This window comes from Elgaria multicarinata, chromosome 3, assembly GCF_023053635.1.
Source record: "Elgaria multicarinata webbii isolate HBS135686 ecotype San Diego chromosome 3, rElgMul1.1.pri, whole genome shotgun sequence".
Classification (NCBI taxonomy): Eukaryota; Metazoa; Chordata; class Lepidosauria; order Squamata; family Anguidae; genus Elgaria; species Elgaria multicarinata.
In genome coordinates this window covers 145,314,261-145,335,090 of record NC_086173.1, presented here as the reverse complement: position 1 = coordinate 145,335,090, position 20,830 = coordinate 145,314,261, and the positions used below count along the sequence as shown (strand labels likewise).

Sequence of the window (20,830 nt, the reverse complement as noted above, 5' to 3'; positions counted from 1 at the left end):
TAAAAGGTTGTCACACAGAGGAGGGCCAGGATCTCTTCTCGATCCTCCCAGAGTGCAGGACACGGAATGACAATGGAACCAGTTACCTAGGGAGGTTGTGGTATTTCCCACACTAGAGGCATTCAAGAGACAGCTGGACAACCATCTGTCGGGTATGCTTTAGGGTGGATTCCTCCATTGAGCAATGGGCTGGACTAGATGGCCTTATAGGCCCCTTCCAATTCTACTATTCTATGATTCTATGAATCAACCCTGAATAAAAAAGATGTTTCTGCTCTGCTTATGGCTTTTTTACATTCACTACCAGAATTGTCCCTTAAGGAAAAAAATCCAATTCCAAGGCCAATTTTACTGGCAGATTTCAGGCACAGATTTCAGCAGACCCACGTTTTGCATGAAGGGAAGGGCTATAAACAGTGTATTGTCCTCTATAAGAGGTTTCTTGATGGTATCTTTATGTTATAATGAAAATATTTTAAACGTAATATTGTTTGTATATCCACAGGTCTAAATATAGCAGGGCCCTATGTTAGCAATTGTGCTGTGTTATATACAGTGTGACTGTATACCTATGCTTGTTTATTTGTGGGCATATCTTTTATATACTAGACCATATCCCTTTTACTAGACCATTGTGGTATAATGTTCTTTTAAGATTAAGCATGTCCCAGCACAGCTGAATAGTATTTAAATAATCGAGGTTTGGTGGTTAGCTGTTCCTTGTACACAGAGTTTTCTGCTGCTTTGCTTTGTACTCTGTCTTACAATGGAGAAATAAAGTTGTTTTGTTTGCTGTATTGGAGCCCTGATTGTTTTGGATTCTTCTCCACAAATCCCTTCTAAGAGCCCGACATTACAACCACTGAGGAAGACTGTATGTCGAAAGGCGTTTGGTTCTGTTTATTTTTGGTATTGTTTATTTTTGGTATGGTTAAACCTTTATAACACAACATTACGTTCTCTCTCACTGATTTGTTGTATAAGTCTTTACAGCACAAGAACAGTGTATTCCTTCTTACTGTTATATATACCTTTATTGATAAAAAATATTATTAGATTTTGTCCTATTCATATTTATCATCATCAGTCAGCCTGAACCTGTTGTTTTGTTGTTATTTGTCTAAGGTTTGGTAGATATCTCCTGTTTTGTTTGGTCTGCTAAGTAGGACACATGGCCACTCTAATGTTAATATTAAAAAACCAATTATTTAGTAAGTTATTTTTATTTTTATTTTTTAAAGGCAGGGAAACTGGCCATTGAAAGAGGATGGGCAGTTAATGTTGGTAAGTAGCAATATGTTTACATACTTCCTCTTTATCCCCTCAGCAAAAATTCTGCTCCATCTCTTGCCTAGAGACTACTGCAATCTTCTCTCTGGTCTGCCGTTGCATCATCTTGTTCTTCTCATGCTGATCCAGCACTGTGCTGCCAAAACCATTCAGGTCTCTCATCCCATCTCTGAAACTTTTCAGTGCCTTTATATTTGCTCCTGGATCCAGCATGAGCTCTTTGTCCTTATCTTCAAAGCCCCCTATGGCTTTGCTCACCACCAACAACACCTCACTCTTTTCTTTCTCCTCTTATGTCCTTATACATCTTCTCTGGGACCTCCGCTTCTTCAGCTCCACCACCCTCACTTGCTGCTTCAAATGGCACCTCTGTTTCTCCATTGCTCCCTCTTACACCTGGAACTGCCTTCCAGAACACCAGTGTGATGCTATCTTTCCTCCCTCCGTCAAATCCCTCTTGAAAAACCACCTTTTACATGAAGGCTTTGGTACATCCCGTAGTTCCCATGCCCTCCTGAAGCCTTCCCCAACCTGATGCCCTCCATATTTGTTGGACTACAACTGCCATCATCCACAGTCACTAGTCCAACACATCCAGAGGGAACCAGATTGGGGAAGGCTAGTGCAAGCCAGCCTATTCATTAATGGAGTTGTTGTTGTTTTTGGTGCAGACTAATAGAGCATGGCTGATGAAGCAATCTGTTAAGTACCTTATAAAATCATAATTTCCACAACATTTTACCTAAATATGTATTTCACATTTACCTTTTCTTTTTCTAGGTGGTGGCTTTCATCACTGTTCAAGTGAAAAAGGTGGAGGATTTTGTGCGTATGCTGATATCTCGTTGGCCATAAAGGTAAGGAAACTCCATTGTAGGCAAAAGCATTGATTCTTTATAGAAATCACACAAATATTTATTATATATGTGTGAAACCAATAGCCTTAATTTGTTCTTAATAGTTCACAAAATGCTGTTAAGTAAAAATGGAATATGTGAAAGTTATCGTAATCCTAGTAGTATGGGGACATCCTAAGCAGAGGATCAATGAAAAAAAAAGGTCTTTGGCTTTCTTGGAGCACAGTTGATTTCAGTAAAGCTGAAGATTAATAAATAAAGAATAGTACAGTGTTCTGAAGGAGCTGGAGAGAATGACACTTAAGCTCTCATCCTGGGTCTAACACAGGCATAGGATTTTTCCAGACAGACCTTTTAATGTGCAATCGTGTTGCCTCATTCATGGAATTTTATGGGGCGTCTGGACTACGCCATCTTCCAGTTCTAACCCTTCTGGGTTTTCCCACTGATTCCTCTGTCTTTTTCCTTATCATGGGAAATCCGTTAAGGAAGAAAATAGCTGCACGATGCCTTCTGATGGTTAGCGCCAGGACCTTTCTATCTAGAAGCACCTGTAGAGTCCTGCAAAGCTCTAAACACAGACACCCAAAGGCAGGGGATCAGGCCTGTAAGGGTTCAGCTGGGATGATCCAGGCAGCCTCTTATTCAGCCAGCCTCAGCCGTAGAACTACATCCTGTGGAATTTGAAGGAGGGCTATGAGGTGTTGGAAATACATGCATTGATTGGATAACTGAGAATTTGCTTTGTTACCGTGCTCCATGGATGAAAATACGTTTGGATAAATGCCCAGTGAAGCTTTAAAAACCTTTCAGTTAAGGAAAATGATCCCAAATGGATACTTTTTATATGCTGTTAAAACAGCTGTCATATTATATTATAGTAATTCATCCAGTAGTGAAAGATAAATGCCTCATCTTCTTTCCCAACTGTCTTTTTTATTTCCTTTCTCTGTGTTCCAGTTCTTATTTGAAAGAATAGAAGGAGTTTCAAAGGCAACTATAATAGATCTGGATGCACATCAGGTGAGTGGTCAAATAAAAAAAAAGGTTAACTCAAAAGCTAGTAACTCCACTGGAAAACTCTTTCTTTCTGTATATATTAAAAAGCAAAACAAAACAGACTGAAAGCTTCATACATGAATAGCACTTTTGGGAAATCTTAATCTCTACACAGACATCAAAGAAAATTGGTCTTAGAGTAATCCTGTGGGATGGGAGAGGAAGCACCCAAGGCAGGGGAACTGCTGCCCTGTTGGGCTCATGCTAGCATAAACCAACACTTGCGCAACGTAAGTAGGACTTGCTAGGGCAGTGGCAAATTGCCGCTTTCCCCCATTTGCCCTAGCAAGTGTTGGATTATGCTAGTGGAACATCATTGCCACTAGAGCACAATTGGATACTACCCTGCATGTGGGTGGGGGGTTCTTCCCTCCCCCCACCAGTTGTAAGTATTGTTTGTCCTCAGTTTCCTTCCCATTGATTCCAAAGGGAGGAAAATAAATTATGTCAGCTGCAGGGCAGGTGTGCTTCTCCCCATTTTGGATAAGAACATAAGTGCCATGCTGGATCAGACCAAGGGTCCATTTAGTCCAGCACTCTGTTCACACAGTAGCCAATCGGCCAGGGACCAACAAAGCAGGACATGGTGCAACAGCACCCTCCCACCCCTGTTCCCCAGCAACTGGTGCACACAGGCTTACTCCTCAAATACTGGAGATAGCACACAACCATCAGAGCCATTGATAGCCTTCTGCTCCAGGAATTTATCCAACCCCCTTTTAAAGCCATCCAAATTAGTGTCCATCACTACATCTTGTAGTAGTGAGTTCCATAATGTTGCAGGAATGGGAGGGCTTTGATTCCTGTGCATTCACAGCCTCTCTACAACACCTCTTTTTTGCCTTCTCCGATGTCAGAACATGGCTGTGCATCTTTCCACAACCTCACAAGATGAGTTGTCTACTGTTAGTTTTTCCCTACCCTGTGCCTGCTTACCCTACCCTGTACCTGTTTGCATTCTCTTCCCCTCCTTATTGTTTTACTATGATTTTATTAGATTGTAAGCCTATGCGGCAGGGTCTTGCTATTTACTGTTTTACTCTGTACAGCACCATGTACATTGATGGTGCTATATAAATAAATAATAATAATAATAATAATACCCTCAAAGAGAGAAGGATATCTCTCCTCAAAAAATCGATGGCTCCTGAGACACCCTACCAGGGATCATAGGATTGCAGCCTTTATTGTACATTAGTATATATTTATTATGGATATATCAAATGTATTGGCCTGGATCCATAGAACCATTCATAGAAGGAGAAAATGGCCCAGTTTGCACAATCACGGTGGCTTAAAGAGGCCGCAGTGGCCTGTTCAAACTGGAATGTCTGCTGGGTGCCATTTGCCTAATTACCTGCCTGGGTGAGGCTTGTTATGTCATTCGAACATGACTCGTTTGAGGGAGGAACAACCCTCAAATTACCCAAAAACAGACCAGGGATGTGAACTGGATCAATGTATTAGTGTTGTTCTGTAAACCTTTGTGGAAGTGCTAGCAGAAAATGCCTTGCGGTGCACTACAACAATGTGTTACAAAATAGGAAATATGAACAATAGAGTTAAAGGCTGTAGCACGTAAAAGGAACTTATACAGGAGCTTGAATAAGGCTGACCGCCTCTGGATTTAGAGCTGTTTCTCTCGTTTGGCACTCTTCTGGAATGGGACACAGCCCTTCTATAAACAGAAGGGCACCTTTGGATCCAAACCATCGTGATTCCACAGGGAGCAGTTGCTTATGCCAGTGGTCTTCAACTGGTCCAGACCCGAGACCCAACTTGACTCCCAACCTGCAACATGGGACCTATGCCCAACATTTCTCCATGCCCAACATAGCGGCAACAGCTTTGCCACGACCCATCTGGACTGATCTTGTGAAGACCAGTGGTTTATACATTTTTTAAAAATCAGATACTAAGTTCAAAATATAGCAGGTGAATTGAGAACATTTTATGGAAATTAAACAAATGTACATAGGGTAATTTGTTGCAATTGTTTAAAAAAATGTATCTTTGCCAGGCTACCACTGATCTAATACCACTGATCTAATCACATGGGTTTTAACGGACTGATTGATTGATTGATGAAATATTAAAACTTCATAAATTTGGAACTGGAACATTTTTTTAATTCTGTGATTCGTAGTAACCCTGAGATAATTCCTTTTTGATTTGGCTATACCCAAACATGTCAAAAGTTTATTTTGATCCAAGTTTTGATCCAAGTGAACCGAATCAAATCCAAGTGAACCACCCAGACAGCTCCGGCTATTGGGCGGTATAGAAATGTAATAAATAAATAAATAAGTTTTATAGGGATATTCTCAGAAGTCCAATTACTAGTGGTTAAAGGAGACATCGGAATATACACTGGGGTATAAAGATAAATACTTACCTTTATCCTTGGAGTATGATGATACATGTTGGTGGGCAGTATCCAAAGTGTGTGGGCAGTATCCAAAGCTGCTGCTGTGCCTCCACTGTTTGTGTTGCACCAACAGGACCCACCACTAGCACAACACCTAGAGCAATCCCGGAAACGAGGTGCAATGCTCGATCCTGGAACAGGTCAGCAGAGCTTCCTTCTGCTATTTGAAATGCTAGTTTCCACTTGCTTTACAAAGCACTATGGGGCATGGGGTGGGTCTGACTGGTGCTTGGGCAACATTGGATACTGCCCTGTGTGTGTATAAATGTGTGTGTATATACTGTTATTTACACTACAATAAGCGACCATGCAGGTGGGATAAAAATACAAAAAGAAATGGAATTGCATTAGCATGTTGATCATTGATCTTTTGTAAACTGCCTAGAGAGCTTTGGCTATGGGACATAGAAATGTTAATAATAATAATAAATAATATCTGGCTTGATTTGTATTGGTTGTAATGACCATATAGGGAAATGGCCATGAAAGAGACTTCATGGAGGATAGAAGAGTGTATATTATGGACGTTTACAACAGGTATATTTATCCAGGAGACGGATTTGCTAAACGTAAGTAGATTAACATTTTCAAAATGGATACAACCTTAACTTTAAAAAAAATTAAGACACATTTCCTAATATAGAGTTACCACACTCATCAATGAATAACTGCTCCCTGGTAAATGAAATGCAGCACTGTCCCGTCCCCCGCAATTGAAATTGCTTGACATTTTCCCTGTATGGTGCATCCAAAGGACACACAGGTGTGTGGAGGACGTGGTAAGGTGCTAGGGGCCTTGAGCCAAGAAATCTAGAAGCACAGCCTAGACACCTCAGTTAGGACTGTCTAGAGGTGCCCCTCCTGCTTTTGTTGGTACTTCCTGGAGGACATCTGAGTGGGCGGGGCAAATGTTTGAAGTAGTGCCAACCAACACTAATATTGTGTTCAGCAGAATTCATCTTGTAGTGCTACTATCCTTGGACATCCTTTGCCGTTTTATTTCTGTAGTTTCGTAGTGTTGGACCAGAGGCCATTGTTCAAATCCCCATTCAGCCATGAAACTCACTTGGATAATTTTGGACTAGTCACTATTTCTCAGCCTAACCTACCATGCAGGGTTGTTGTGATTCTAAAATGGGAGTGGCAGAATAACCATGTACACCACCCTGAATTCCTTGAAGAAGGGCAGAACATAAATATAATAACAACAACAACAACAACATTACTCATCATGCATGTACCTTTATTTTCATCTTTTACCAAGTTACATTGGAGATCATCATTCAGAGTTCCAGTGGCCCAGGTTGCAGTGTGTGTCAGAGGCCATTTTGAATATTCAAGCCATGGCAAGTAGTCATGGTGAGGGTGGGTTATTGCCTTGGTTAACAAGGGCTGTTTTAGGGTTGTCAAGAGCTGTTTTAGGGTTGTCAAGAGCTGTTTTAGGGTTGTCAAGGGCTGTTTTAGGGTTGTGGCTGGTTTGTTAACCACACCAATAATTCACCTTTGCTGGGTTCGGATGTCATGATAACAAATGCGAGTGCCCACTGAGGCTTGAATATTCAAAATGGTCGCTGGCATGCCATTGTTTGAGCTGGGCCAGTGTCTGATATAGCTTATTTACTTTAAGGAACGTTTTCTATCAAATGTTTACTAGAATAATTTACAGTTTAAGATGTACATTTGACAGACCACACAATCCCATGCATGTCTACTCAGAAGTACGTCCCATTAAGTTCAATGGAGCTTACAATTAGGTACATGGGCATAGGACTGCAGCTTAAATATCCAAAACTATTTTTTTACCCTTACTCCTCCTTTCTCCAACTTCTCATTATGCATAATTTTTTATAATAATGTTTAGGTGCAATAAGGCGGAAAATTGAATTGGACTGGGGCACAGAAGATACAGAATACCTCCGAAAAGTAGAGACACATGTGGAAGGTGCATTGAACGAAGTGAAATCAGACATAATTATTTATAATGCCGGAACGGATATTTTGGATGGTGACCCCTTGGGAGGCCTGGCTATTTCACCACAGGTTTGTACAGCACAAAATATACATTTTCCTACAAATGAAAATATGATACTGAAGTCTGCTCTAAACACCAAGCAATGCAAACACACTATTCGTTCAGATATATTTGCAGGATCCTATTTTATCTCCTGAGCTGGATTTCAACTCTTTCGTTCAAGTCTTTCATTTTCCTTGTTTTTAGTCCCAGCAATCCTGTGGTTTTCTTTTCCCTGAGCCAAATAATACACGTCCAGCCAACTAATACTACTCAGCTATATTGTTTTCAGAAATTATAATGATTCTCTCTTGCCTTCCCTAAAATCTGGGCAGCATTTATAACGAGCACATACAGTATACTTATGCTCCTCTTTTGATTGTCTGTCAACTTTATTGATATAATATTGTTAGACTAACAAACTTTTATGTTTGTTAAACTAAGCTGGAAAAGATGCAGAAAGGGACAACCAAAGTTATCAAGGGGATGGAGTAACTCCCTTATGAGGAAAGGTTACAAGGTCTGCGGCTATTTAGCTTAGGAAAATGGTAAGAGGAGACATGATAGACTAGAGGTGTATAAAATTATGTATGGTGCAGAGAAAGTGGATAGGGAGATGGGTTTTTCCCATTTCTCGAACTGAGAGGCATCCTATGGAATTGAATGCTAGGAAATTCAGGACAGACAAAGGAAAGTACTAGTTCACAAAGCACGTAGTTGAATGATGGTCACTATCACAAGATGTAGTGACGGCCACCAACTTAAACAATTAAGTTGAGATTAAACACATTCATGGAAGGTAAGGCTATCAATGGGCACACATCCTGATGGCTATATGCTACCTTGAATATCAGGTAGACTGTGCAAGTACCAGTATCCCTCTGTATGCCAGTTGCTGAGAATATGAACGGGAGGCTGCTGTTGTACTCACGTTCTATTTGTAGGTTTCCCATCAGCCTCTCATTGGCCCCTGTGCAAACACAATGCCAGACAAGATAGACCTTTGGTCTGATCCAGCATGGCTCTTCTTTGTCAGATTTTCAGCGCCAGGTTAAAACTGGCCTCTTTTCTCAGACACTTGGAAGCATAGGAGTCTTTTTTAAAAAAACAGGTCCTCAATTGTTTCTGGCTGATAGTTTTAAATTGATTTAGATATATGTTGTTTCTTTGTGTGCTAACTGTTTTATGTCCTTGCGTGAATGGTTTTATACTTTATATAATGTATTTTAATGGTTTTTCAATTCTTGTGAACTACCCAGAGAGCTTTGGCTATGGGGTGGTATAGAAAAATAATAAATGAAATCATGGATTCAGACCCCGATGTCTATTTATTTACTTCATTTCTGTACCGCCCAATAGCCAAAGCTCTCTGGGTGGTTCACCAGCTCTCTGGGAGTTCAACTCCAGTAGGTATGGGAAATTTTTGACAGATAAGCCAGGCTTCTGCCAACCTAAGCTGCAATCCACTTCATTGGTTTTAATGAAACTATTCCAGAGTTAATGGATTCTGGATCGCTGTCTTAGTTATGAGGGAGCAATCTTATGACCCCTAGAACATCTCTGGGGGACCTTAGGATGCTTCAGATTCCCAGATCCAACATCAGAGATTGTGCTCCAACCCCTTCTCCCCCTCACAGCCAGCACAGAAAGTACCATGCTCACTGCCTCTCCCATGTCATGAATGCAACTTTGGAGAGGGGGGGAAAGGGGGCCTTATGGTGGGCGGGGAGGAGAGGAGACTGGAGAGGCCAGGATATGAGCTATCCTGAGGCATCCCTCCCCCTCTGAAACGCCCCAGTTAGACAGGCAAAATAAGCCCGTCTAGCAAAAATGCATAGTTGGAGGACAGGGAGGCAAAGATCATCTCCATCGTGCCTCTGTACTGGATGATCGTAAGCCGCTGAACCTAGAGGCTTACAATTATCAAGGGTGGAAGTAATAGGATTGTGCCCTTACTGTAGTACATAAATTGTAAAAAGCTTAATGCATAACATGCAGCTGTTTTATTTTAGGCATTTAATACCTATTTTAGTTTTCATTAATACATGTGCTTTTGTTTTCTCCATCATACAATATGATGACACTGCAAGTTTTATAAAATACAATGTAAATCAATATTCACGTTATCTCCCCCTTTTGTTGTTGACGAAAATATACAGGGAATTATCGAAAGAGATGAAATTGTATTCAGAGCTGCCCGAAAACACCGAATTCCTATTTTGATGGTGACATCTGGAGGCTACCAGAAGAGAACAGCGCGGATTATTGCAGATTCTCTTCTAAATTTGCACAACCTAGGGCTTATTGGCAAGGAGCTTGCAGTTGGTGAAGCAGGAAAGGTAGAAATGATGACTAGAGAACAAAAGGAATATCAGCCAACTTGTCAGTAAAGTAGGAGAATTTGGGGATTATTGTATAATGATAAAGCAACTCTAATTGTTTAATAATTAAACCAAGAGACAAAGTATATCCCCAGTTCTCGTAGAATTAATATTCACTAACGGAGAACAATTTTTGAGTTGCCTGAATTTACCAGTGACAGTTCCACAATTAATACCAATCGGTGATGTCTCTCACTGCCTTTTAAATACCGATTTAGCTTAATATGGACATAAAACTGGGGGTTGTTTTGTTCTTCTGTGGTCAGAGTATAAAAGCATCAATACCTTTTTTTTTTTTACCTCACAGTGGTCTAGTCCTTTGATGAAAGGAGAACCAAGTAGTGTCTGAAGATTGCAGCATTTAAAGGGTGCACTAATTTCTGCAGGTGGATAGAGAAACTTTTAAAAGACTGTAACAGAAGTACTTTGAAGAGCACTGCCAGGATATTGCAAACATAAGAAAAGGAAGAGGTGTATGTGTGTGTAATTGCAACGTTTCAACCATTTCCAAATAGATTTCTGGATGGAAAGCAGCAAGCCTTGTTTGGGTGTGAGGATCAGAAAAAGAAATAAAACATACAAATTTCCTTTATCAGTAACTCATTAAGCTTCATTGGGGGCAGGTGTTTATTATATACTTTTAATCACAAGGTGATCAATAGTGTTTTTGAACAATAGAAGCTTTTATTGATCTGATATGAGAATGTAGTCGAAAGCTGCATGCAAGGAACTGTGCTTATGTAGACCAGCCAGATCATACCTTTCCTCCCCATAATGGTATAATGAAACACTATCTCTGGAAATTTTTTTGTTATTTGCAATTGAGAATCTAGGATTGCATTAAAGATTTTTTGATCACTTTTAAAAAGACAACAGTGGATACTAGGTCAATAAAAGTTTAGAACTAGCCATGTAACTAAAGCACACAACTAAAATGCCATTTAACTTCTTTGAAATCTGTGGGAAATGATAAAATAGTCTGACTAATGTCATTAGGATTGAGGCAGAGGGACGGGACAGACTTTTTTCTGGACTGTGTTTATCAAGATTGGAACATCTGGTTTTGATTATATTAATGTTAACAAGTAACATTAAGTATTATTACATATTATTATGAATATCCATGCAGTCCTGAAACATATGTAAAATAATAAATTAAAATTTAATTGATGTAAGGGAAATATTAATTTAATTTTTTAAAATTTTTATTCTCTAGGGTTTTTTTAGAACTGTATACAAAGAATTTTTTTCTGTTGCCATCGGACATATGCAAAGTTTCCTTTGAGTTTCCTTTATGTGTGAAGGTGTACATTACAAAAAAGAATGGCTTTTTAAAGGCTTCAGTACTTTCTAACGAATTAAAGCTAAATATTATATGAAAAGTAATCTACTCTATAAAACTGAGCTCTGAATCAATTTGGGGCTACGCACTTAAGAAAGAAACCTGCTTTTATCAGACTTTATAGCTGGAGGCAATTCCTAAAGTATAGTCTGCCATGCTAATGTTGTGGTAAACATCAAATAATCTAACTGAATTGCTGAAATAAATTACCCATCGCCCCTCTCTGAAGGAAAGTTCAGAGATGTTAAGGCTGCAATCTTATACCCACTTACCTGGGAGTAATCCCCATTGAACTCAGCAGTACTTAATAAATGCATACAGCAGGAGTAGGGTGCCCCCCATCTGGCTGGCCAGCCCCTCCCTCCAACTGTTGCCCTGCTGCTCAGCTGAACGGAGAGGAGGGAAAAGATTGAAGGGGGGGGGGAGTCAATCACCCCTCACAGTGATCTCTGTTGCTATGCTGCTCAGCTGAGTGGTGGAAAAACAGCTGATGTGTGAGGGAGTGGGCTGTGGAGTTCCCCTTTCTTCACTTCTAAACTGTTTTCCTGTGATCAGCTGAGAAGTGGGGAGGGGACATGTGGTTTAAACGTGAAAAAGGGGGGGTGAAAAAGAGCAGAGCAGCACCAGGGTTACATTCATAGAATCATAGAATAGCAGAGTTGGAAGGGGCCTACAAGGCCATTGAGTCCAACCCCCTGCTCAATGGAGGAATCCACCCTAAAGCATCCCTGACAGATGCTTGTCCAGCTGCCTCTTGAAGGCCTCTAGTGTGGGAGAGCCCATTGTTTGTTGTGTACACCTTTGGCCCTACACAACACTAGGATGAGCCTATGAAAAGGAGGGCAGGGCTCCTGTATCTTTAACAGTTGCATAGCAAAGGGAATTTCAGCAGGTGTCATTTGTATTCATACAGCGCCTGGTGAAATTCCCTCTTCAGCACAGCAGTTAAAGCTGCAGGAGCCATGCCGTCTTTTGTATCTGGTCACTCTATAATAGCTCCTGCAGCTTTAACTGTTGTGATGAAGAGGGAATTTCACCAGGTGCTGCATGCATACAAATGACACTTGCTGAAATTCTCTTTTCGATACAACTGTTAGAGATACAGGAGCCCTGTCCTCTTTTCATATGGTCACCCTACCCAATACTGGATCTGTCCCTCCACATGACCAGTATGCAACTGTCAACCACTTTCCCCTGAGGCCGTGCAGCCTGTGGGGAAGGTTCCTCACCCCTGGTATGTAGGAGTACACTGTAAATATTGTAAACAAACATATAAATCAAATACAATTGATAAGCTTTGAAAACCTTATCAGCACATTAAGTTTAACAGGAGTTTTGCTACTGATGTCAAGGGTTGCTGTAGAATTAATGTTTTGCACAAAACGTTGTACTTGGAATACAAAAAGCATATAGATACCACAGGAGAGGGCCATTGTTTGGCTCCTGGATGAATAGTGCCAGTTTATGATAAGGCTAAATAATGTCAATGTATCTCAGTGATTGAATAAGCTTCCCATGGTACTTGAGCAATGTTAGGATGTAATAGAAACACTTAAGCTCAATTAATAATCAGTCTGAGCCAGGTAGTTGTAGAAAAAAATCCCAACTTGCTTTGAATGTTTTTCTTTTAAGTGAACTTGACACTCTGGATTAATAATGTACAGCAATACTGTCTTCAAAAAGCACTTTCCTCTAATGAGAATGTTTAAAGCACTATTGAAATATTGAGATGTAATGTTTACATTGTCCAACATGTTATCTAGCATTCTTATAATTTGAAATAATTTTTGATACTATGTTTATATTTGTATTGAGTTTAAACACTGTAAAGCCATGTAACTAAAAAAACTGACCATTTTTAATGTTCTTACTTATAGATAAATTAAAACAATGCTAATTTTTTCCCTGCTGCATGTCACTTCTTCCTTAACTTTTCATAGGTATGATATCACTGTCATCCCATAAAAATAATAGTGCCAGTATATTAGCGGGGGGAATCACTTTCAAGAAAGGCTGTGCCATCCATTTCTAACTGAGGCTTGACCCTTAGGCTGAAGTCCTATGCACACTTACCTGGGAGTAAGTCCCATTGAACTCAGTAGACCTTACTTTGAAGCAGAATCGTACAGGATTGCACAGATGACCATGTAAAACTGTAGTCCTTAATAGTGCAATCCTATGCATATTTACTCATGGAATTTTACATGGAATCCGTTGAAACCTTCAGCAAATCATAAATCACATTTCTGTCCATGGACTGAACCATAAAAATCAAGGTAAGAATTTTTACAATTTATCCAACAGCAAAAAGTTCCTGCCCATAATATGCGTTCCTGGGAGGACATTTGCTGGTGATTGGTCAATGGGAGTCAACCTGCAGGAACAAGCAGGTCTGCTCAAAGTGGGAAAAGCTGAAAGCAAGCTTCACCAGGGCAGGAGAGAAAGCAGCCCAAGGTAGATTTCCAGTAAGGGACCCACCAACATACTACTACTAACTAAAGGCCATATGTGTGGTCACTAGAAAACCATCATTCTGGAACTGGAACAGGCCTTGTAAGTCAAATGTTTCTTGGTCAAGAAAGTAGGGAAGCAATCGCTCCCTTCCAATCGTAGAACACGAAGTTGGGGAGGTGACAGTCCACAACTTTTTCTAATGGAAGTCCTACTTCCACAATCCATAATCACTATTATCTGGAATGGCCAATATTCAGCTATTCCTGCAGGCCAGTATGTCTCATACGTCTACCTTCAGAAGGTGCACACAAACATGTATACCCCTTTTCATAAGCTAGGCCATACTGGCATGCCATTCCCCCCAATAATTGACAGTGAATATTATGGGATGTGTGCATAACTGCATGCAATCTCTGGTACCTCACCCAACCAACCCTCCACAACATTCCTGAAATGTATAAATATATAAAAGTATGTGAAATAAAAAATAAACACTAAGTATATTTTTAGTATATTAGAATCAAAGGATGGTATTGATTTTCATGTTATAATCAGTTACAGTTCCTTGATTCCTCTGTACAAGCTTGCTGAACTGTGGCTTTGTGACTGGAATTTTAGGACATCCCACTTCTGTCTTTCTCTAATGGGAGGAAAATGGACATCTTTCAAGAAGCTTCTCAGCCGAGCTGTAATCTAAAACCACACCAATGGAAATGAAGAAACAATGGATGTAGAGTCTGCAGAAGGAATTGCAGATATTGAAGAACAGATGGAAAGAACTTCCACTGCCTACTTTAGAGCGTTGTGAATGTCATGGACTAAAGTCTGATAGTAGTGCCAGCAAGATAAATAGCAACGCAACTCTCAAGGAGTCTCCCATTCAGGCATTCACCAGCTCCAGATCTGCTTAGCTTCACTGAAGAGACTGAAGAGTGGTACCTGTTAGGGTTTTTTTCTTTTGAAACAGAGTGACACAGTGGATTCACCCTTTAAACCTATGAGCTGGAACAAATTTCTTACGCTAGGTTTAAGGATGAGTAGCTTTACTTTTCATATTAGCAGCATATGAACAACTTGTATTCCTTTCATACATACAGTTCTAAGTTATATTCTTTTCCTCTGCAAAGAGTCCTTTTTCCTTCTTTCCTTTGTAAAAGTCTTTCTTGAATACCTTCAGGCTGAACTTGCTTGAGGTCTTCGCTCTTGCAGCCACGGAACAACGAGATAACAGCTTCCCAAACAAACTCCCACAGCAGCATGTACATTCCACCTCCTATTCACTTCCGCCCACAACTCTGTTTGAGACACTCCCCTATTTTAAATGGTTAACAGGCTGACACTGAATGATTCAGCGTTTCTTGTGCCTTAGTTTTAAACACCTGCTTTTAGATTGGTTCAATCTTTTGCCTAATTCATTCTTCAGTGAATTTATTCTTTGTAAAATTACACATACAATACAAATACTAACAGTACCTTCAAAGTATATGTTGGGGCCACAACAGTGTTGTTGTTTTAAATCGTATCTTCAAATGAAATACAACCAAATGCTCAAATGAACAACAACAGCAGTATCATTTTAAAAAGTTTTAATATACATGTTTAAAAAAATATTTTAAAGACTAAACATAAAAGAATTAAAAACAAGGAAATACTCTTATCTGGCTTCTGTTACTGTTGGAAAAGCCACCGGGGGGTTGGGTAGACAGAGAATACCACTCAGCCCCCAGCCCCCCTGAAGTGACTGGGTGCGTAGGTCGGTGGGTGGAGGGGCTTTGTGCCCAGTGAGGGATGAGGTTTGAGCTGTATGAGTCTGAGTGGCACAGCTTAGTGTTCTATAAAGGGAGGAAAGCACAACTCTCTGGAAGCAGTTGGATTCAGCTCTGTGGCTCATAGGATCACTGCGGAGATGAGGAGGACTGGATTGGGCAGAGACTGAAGCAGCAGCAACAACAACAGCCTAGCAAAGTCCTATGTTAGGCCAGCTACAATATCATTTTGTATTTTAATTTTACTTGTACTTGTGTCGGCCGGTTAAAAGCTCTTGGGAGTGCAGGCTTTTCTTTTCTTTTTTTGCCATGTGCCACACTGGGCAACCCCCACATTCCTTTTCCAGCTCTGTACTGGTTAACTTGCAGGGTCGGTGGGTGGACCTCCCATATCAGATCACAAAAGCCAATATTTTTCTGAGCCCTTATGGAACACATGGGAACGTGTTTGCCAATGTTTAACAAATATTATTTTTGTGCTCTTATGAAAGACCACTTGTTTGCTATTTAGGCAACCTTCCCCTTATCCCCCTCTTGTCCGTGTCTCCCACTTCGGCAACCTTTTACACTAAAGAACACCTGTGGGAAGGTGTTCACAAACCTTTTTTTTAACAAATTCCATGAAATTTGCACAGATTTCTCCTCAGTTCCATTCTACTGCTGTGTGACTTGCAAATTTTCTCTCCACTCTCACAAGTGCAGCTGTCATTCTCCATCACCCCTTTTCAGCCTCAGGAGGGATTTTTACATTTTGGGGGGCAGGTCTCATGAAGAAAGGTCACCAGAGTGTGTCCCAAACAGGGCTGCATTTTTAAATACTTTATTTTTGCTCCTGTGCAAGTGCACAGGAGCGCATGACAACTACTGGAGAAGTCGTGCTAAATTGCTCTCCTGTTTCCCTGCCATGAAATTTGCCTAATTTCCTCATACTGCCAATGTCTTGGTCTATTTCATCCTCAGACACTTTTACTCCCCCTCCTGTCTCTTCACTCCATCTTTCACTTAGAAGGGCTGGAAAAGCGCAAGTCTGCCTAACTGGAAAGGGGAAAGAGAAAGCACTCCGCTTTCAAGCACCAACATTTTCAGGAGGGTCACCCATGGCCTTTGCACTGCAAACTACCAGAGGAGTCCTGCTCAAACAAAATCAAAATTCAAAAGACTGAAGGGGGAATTCTTTAGGCGGTGGATATGTTTCAGGGGAGACCACCCCCAAATAAAAGGTCACCTTTCTTCTGAGAGTTACACCATCTGTGGGTGGCAGTTGACAGCTGGCCACTGTGTAAATGTCACGTATAAAAGTACAATGACCTGTTCTTCCCCCTAGCATCTGTATATGCACTGTAAATACACACACACACACACAGAGAGAGAGAGAGAGAGAGAGAGAGAGAGAGAGAGGTGCATATGTGTGTGTCCACAAGGTAAAAGACCCAGCCCATGCTCATGAAAAAGTATATTCAAGGACAGCTTGCAGTGCATTCGGCCCAACGGTATCTCCCCAACCGCAGCTGAAAGTTGCCAAATCAAGCTGTGATAAATGGATCAGATGTAACTGCTGTGGCCTTAACAACAACAACCCCAAATCTTTCACCTTAATGCCAAACAGCCAGATCAAGGAAAACACCTGCAGTGGAGTGAGATGAGGAGAGACAGGTTGGCCACACGGCAGAAGAAGATGATGTACCAGGAGGATCAAGACTCCCAAGAGCAATGCGCCCATGGAAGAGGAAGTCCTGCCCAGAGGAGGCAGCCACCCCACTGAGGTTCCCAGCCCTGGGCCTAGTTCAGGTAAGGCAAGGTGTTATGTGTAACACTGAAGTGCAGGAAAGGGAAATTGTTGTGGCCTGTTCTTGTTCTTTCTTAGAACACCTGAACATACTAAGGGGGACCTAGAGGTGTGCACCTCAGGGCTGATTGATTTTAAAAGTGCATGAATACATTTTAATTTAAATGTGTCCATGTGTTTGAAGGCTGCAATACCATGTTCAGTCACTAAGTGGCAGATTTCCTTAACCAGTGTATAGCTCTGGTTTGACGCAAGTGGGGGAGCAGCCTGAGCGACAGAATTGTATGGCCGCTCCCCTCAGGGAAATGGAGTGGGGAGATATTTCCGTCAGGAGGCCATGGGGTGCCAGGGGAGATGGCTCCACTCACGACAGGTTGGTGTATCCAACCCTGACAGCTGCATAACTTTGTTTGAAGGCTTAACCGTATCAAAGGAAAGGCTATTCAACCTGGGTATGTTCACTAGTCTATTCAGGTGCATTTGAGAAACAGGTTTTTGAATTGCCATGTTGCTAGTAACATTTAACATTACAGTCAGGTCACTGCCTTTTGGAAGGAGTAATTCCTTCCGCTGCTTCACGTAACAAGCCCTTTTAGAAGCTTGTATTCACTTGCTATATGGGTTTCAATAGCCCTGTATCATAGCAAGTGGAACACAAGCATGGCTTCCTTTCTTTATCTTTAACCATTTGCCTCTGTTTATTCTCCCCAGCAGAGAGGCGCTTGCATTGTTTATACTTTGAGAATCAGTGACATAAATGAGGCTGAAGCAAGATGGCTTGCTTAAGATAAACTTTGGACCAGAAAAATTCTTTGCAAGTGATTTGCACAACGAGTTCTTGTACTTTGCACCTGTTGACAGAGATATTTCTGTCAACAGAAATATTTCTGTCTGTTTCCCTTTAGCGGGTGGGCTTAGCGCCAAATACAAACGGAGACTGGGAGCCCCTGAATGCCCATTTGTGTGTGAGCGTAAAGACCCGACCGGGGATTAAAGCGAGGGTGAGAGCGATGCGGGGCTGAGACCGGAGCCCTTCGGAACCGCTGCTGCCGTAGTCATTGGGCTGCAAGGGATCCTGGCCTTCCGAAGCCATCTTACTTGGGAGTTAGAAACATTGGAAGCCGAGGGCTTTGCTTCTGAGTATTCATGACTAGTCATCAGCGCTTAAGCCGGATTGAGTTCCGGCGAACCCCCGTTAATGCACCAGCCCAGGTTTGATGCGTTTTATAGCGAGGCAGCCACGCAAAATGATGTCTACATGGGGTCGGTTCAGCCTATCTTCAGAGAGAAGGGGAGCTCTGCTGAGGAGACACCTGCTCAGCCATCCCTCCTGCCCCCCTCCAGCAACGGTCACCTGGCAGCAGCCATTCCACCAGGCTGCAGGAGACAGAGAAAGGGAGCTCTGCTGAGGAGACACCTGCTCAGCCATCCCTCCTGCTCTCTTCCAGCAACGGTCACCTGGCAGCAGCCATTCAATTCCCTCCCCCGATCAAATTGAGCTACTTAACTGTTAATTTCCCCTGTTAATTGTGTATTGTTGTTAATTTGCTATTGTGAAGTTATTGTAGATGTATAATGTATAATGGAAAGGAGGCGACAATTCAAGTTGTGCAGGGCAGAGGGAGATATGGTGATGGCAGGGCGAAGTGCCATTACAGGGGAAGGAGAGATAGATATTTAACACCCATCTTTCCTTCCGGTCGCCCTGCCACCCTGGGGAACTTGGAGAACGAACCAAGCCACCCACAGACCCTCTCCTTGCTCCTTTGCAATGCCAGGTCGGTTAAAAACAAAACAAATATAATTTATGATCTCCTCACAGATGAGGAGGCCGACCTGGCATGTTTCACAGAGACCTGGCTGGGAGATGACAGTGGCCCAACATGGACCCAGGCCCTCCCAGCTGGGTACTGTGTTATCGAGCAGGTGAGGAAAAGTGAGCGGGGGCTGAGTAGCTGTGGTCTATAAGGATAATCTCAACCTGACCAGACTTCCTGTCTGGGAATTGAATCATATCGAGAGTGTGTACCTGAGTCTAAAGACCAGGGATAGACTGGGGATTCTGTTAGTGTACCAGCCACCCCGCTGCCTATCAGACTCCCTCCAGACTCACTGGAATCCATTCTTTGTCTTCAGCTTTGCCTTGGGCCCCACGCCCTCGTCCACGGCCGAACTCACGGAACTGGTGTCGGAGTTGGTGTTGGAGTCGCCCAGGCTTTTGGTCCTGGGCGACTTCAACATCCCTTTTGGGAGTGGTTTGTCAGGTGCAGCTCGGGAGTTCATGGCATCCACGACAAACATGGGCCTATCCCAATTGGTCTCTGGACCCACACATTCAGCAGGTCACACCCTCGATGCTGTTTTCAGTTCCGAACAGACAGATCTGTGGGCAGAGGTGATAAATACCTCTGTGCTGTCATGGACAGACCATTTTCTGGTCAGGGTTAATATCATGGCTACCATCCGCCCCTGCAGGGGTGGCGGACCTATTAAGATGGTCCGCCCTCAAAGGCTGATGGATCCTCTTGGATTCCAGAAAGCCTTAGAGGGTGCTATGGCTGGTATTGTCGACGATCCTGTTAAAGCCCTGGTCAATAGATGGAATCAAGACCTAACTAGTGCTATCGACACGATTGCCCCCAAACGTCCTCTCCGACCTGCTTCCAATCGGGCACCTTGGTACACAGAAGATCTCAGGAAGTTGAAGCAGGAAGGTCGACGACTGGAGCGTCGATGGAGGAAAACTCGTCTCATATCCGATAAGGCATGTCATAGAGAACATCTTCGTTCCTATGGGGTGGCAATACGTGCAGCTAAGAAAGCTTTCTTCTCTGACCACATTGCGTCTGCGAATTCACGTCTAGCAGAACCGTTTAGGGTGGTGAGGGGTCTAACTCAGGCACCTCCTCCCCTGAACCGTTTTAGAGCCTTCGGTAGTTCGCTGTGATGCATTTAATGATCATTTCACAGATAAAATCTCTCGGAGAAGAGCCAATTTAGATGCCGTCGTTATAACAGAAGCTGAAGCTGAAGTGTCCAGCAACTCCATGAGTAGGATTACACTGGATCAGTTTCAGTTGGTGAGTACTGATGATGTGGACAAGCTGCTTGGACGAGTAAGGAAGACAATTTGTCCTCTCGATCCCTGTCCTTCTTGGCTGGTCGCCCAGGGAGGAGATGCAGTTAGACTACAACTACAACATATTGTTAATGCATCTCTCAGGGAGGGGAGTTTTCCACCATGTTTAAAAGAAGCAGTGGTACGGCCGCTTCTCAAAAAGCCCTCCCTGGATCCCCTGGACCTTAATAATTATAGACCAGTATCAAATCTTCCATTTTTGGGCAAGGTGATTGAGAGGGCAGTTGCCTTCCAACTCCAGTTGCCTTCCAAGACTCCATCAGTCTTGGATGATACAGATCTTCTAGACCCATTTCAAACTGGCTTTAGGGCAGGAT

The 20,830-nt window shown here is 42.2% G+C and overlaps 1 protein-coding gene across 4 annotated transcripts in view; it reads left to right on the top strand.

The window, feature by feature from the left end:
• The window catches only part of HDAC11 (histone deacetylase 11), a 29,715-nt gene extending 16,445 nt beyond the window's left edge, over positions 1–13,270 (top strand). For 3 of the 4 annotated variants that reach the window (XM_063122238.1, XM_063122236.1, XM_063122237.1), the window contains 7 exons: positions 1,242–1,284; positions 2,071–2,147; positions 3,108–3,170; positions 6,107–6,203; positions 7,496–7,674; positions 9,805–11,996; positions 12,145–13,270. In XM_063122238.1, coding sequence (XP_062978308.1) covers positions 1,242–1,284; positions 2,071–2,147; positions 3,108–3,170; positions 6,107–6,203; positions 7,496–7,674; positions 9,805–10,035 — 690 coding nt within the window. In that variant the 3' untranslated portion in view covers positions 10,036–11,996; positions 12,145–13,270. Of the gene's footprint in view, positions 1–1,241; positions 1,285–2,070; positions 2,148–3,107; positions 3,171–6,106; positions 6,204–7,495; positions 7,675–9,804 lie in introns of all 4 variants that reach the window. The other variant, XM_063122235.1, reaches the window with a different exon arrangement.
• Positions 13,271–20,830: the final 7,560 nt, after the last annotated feature.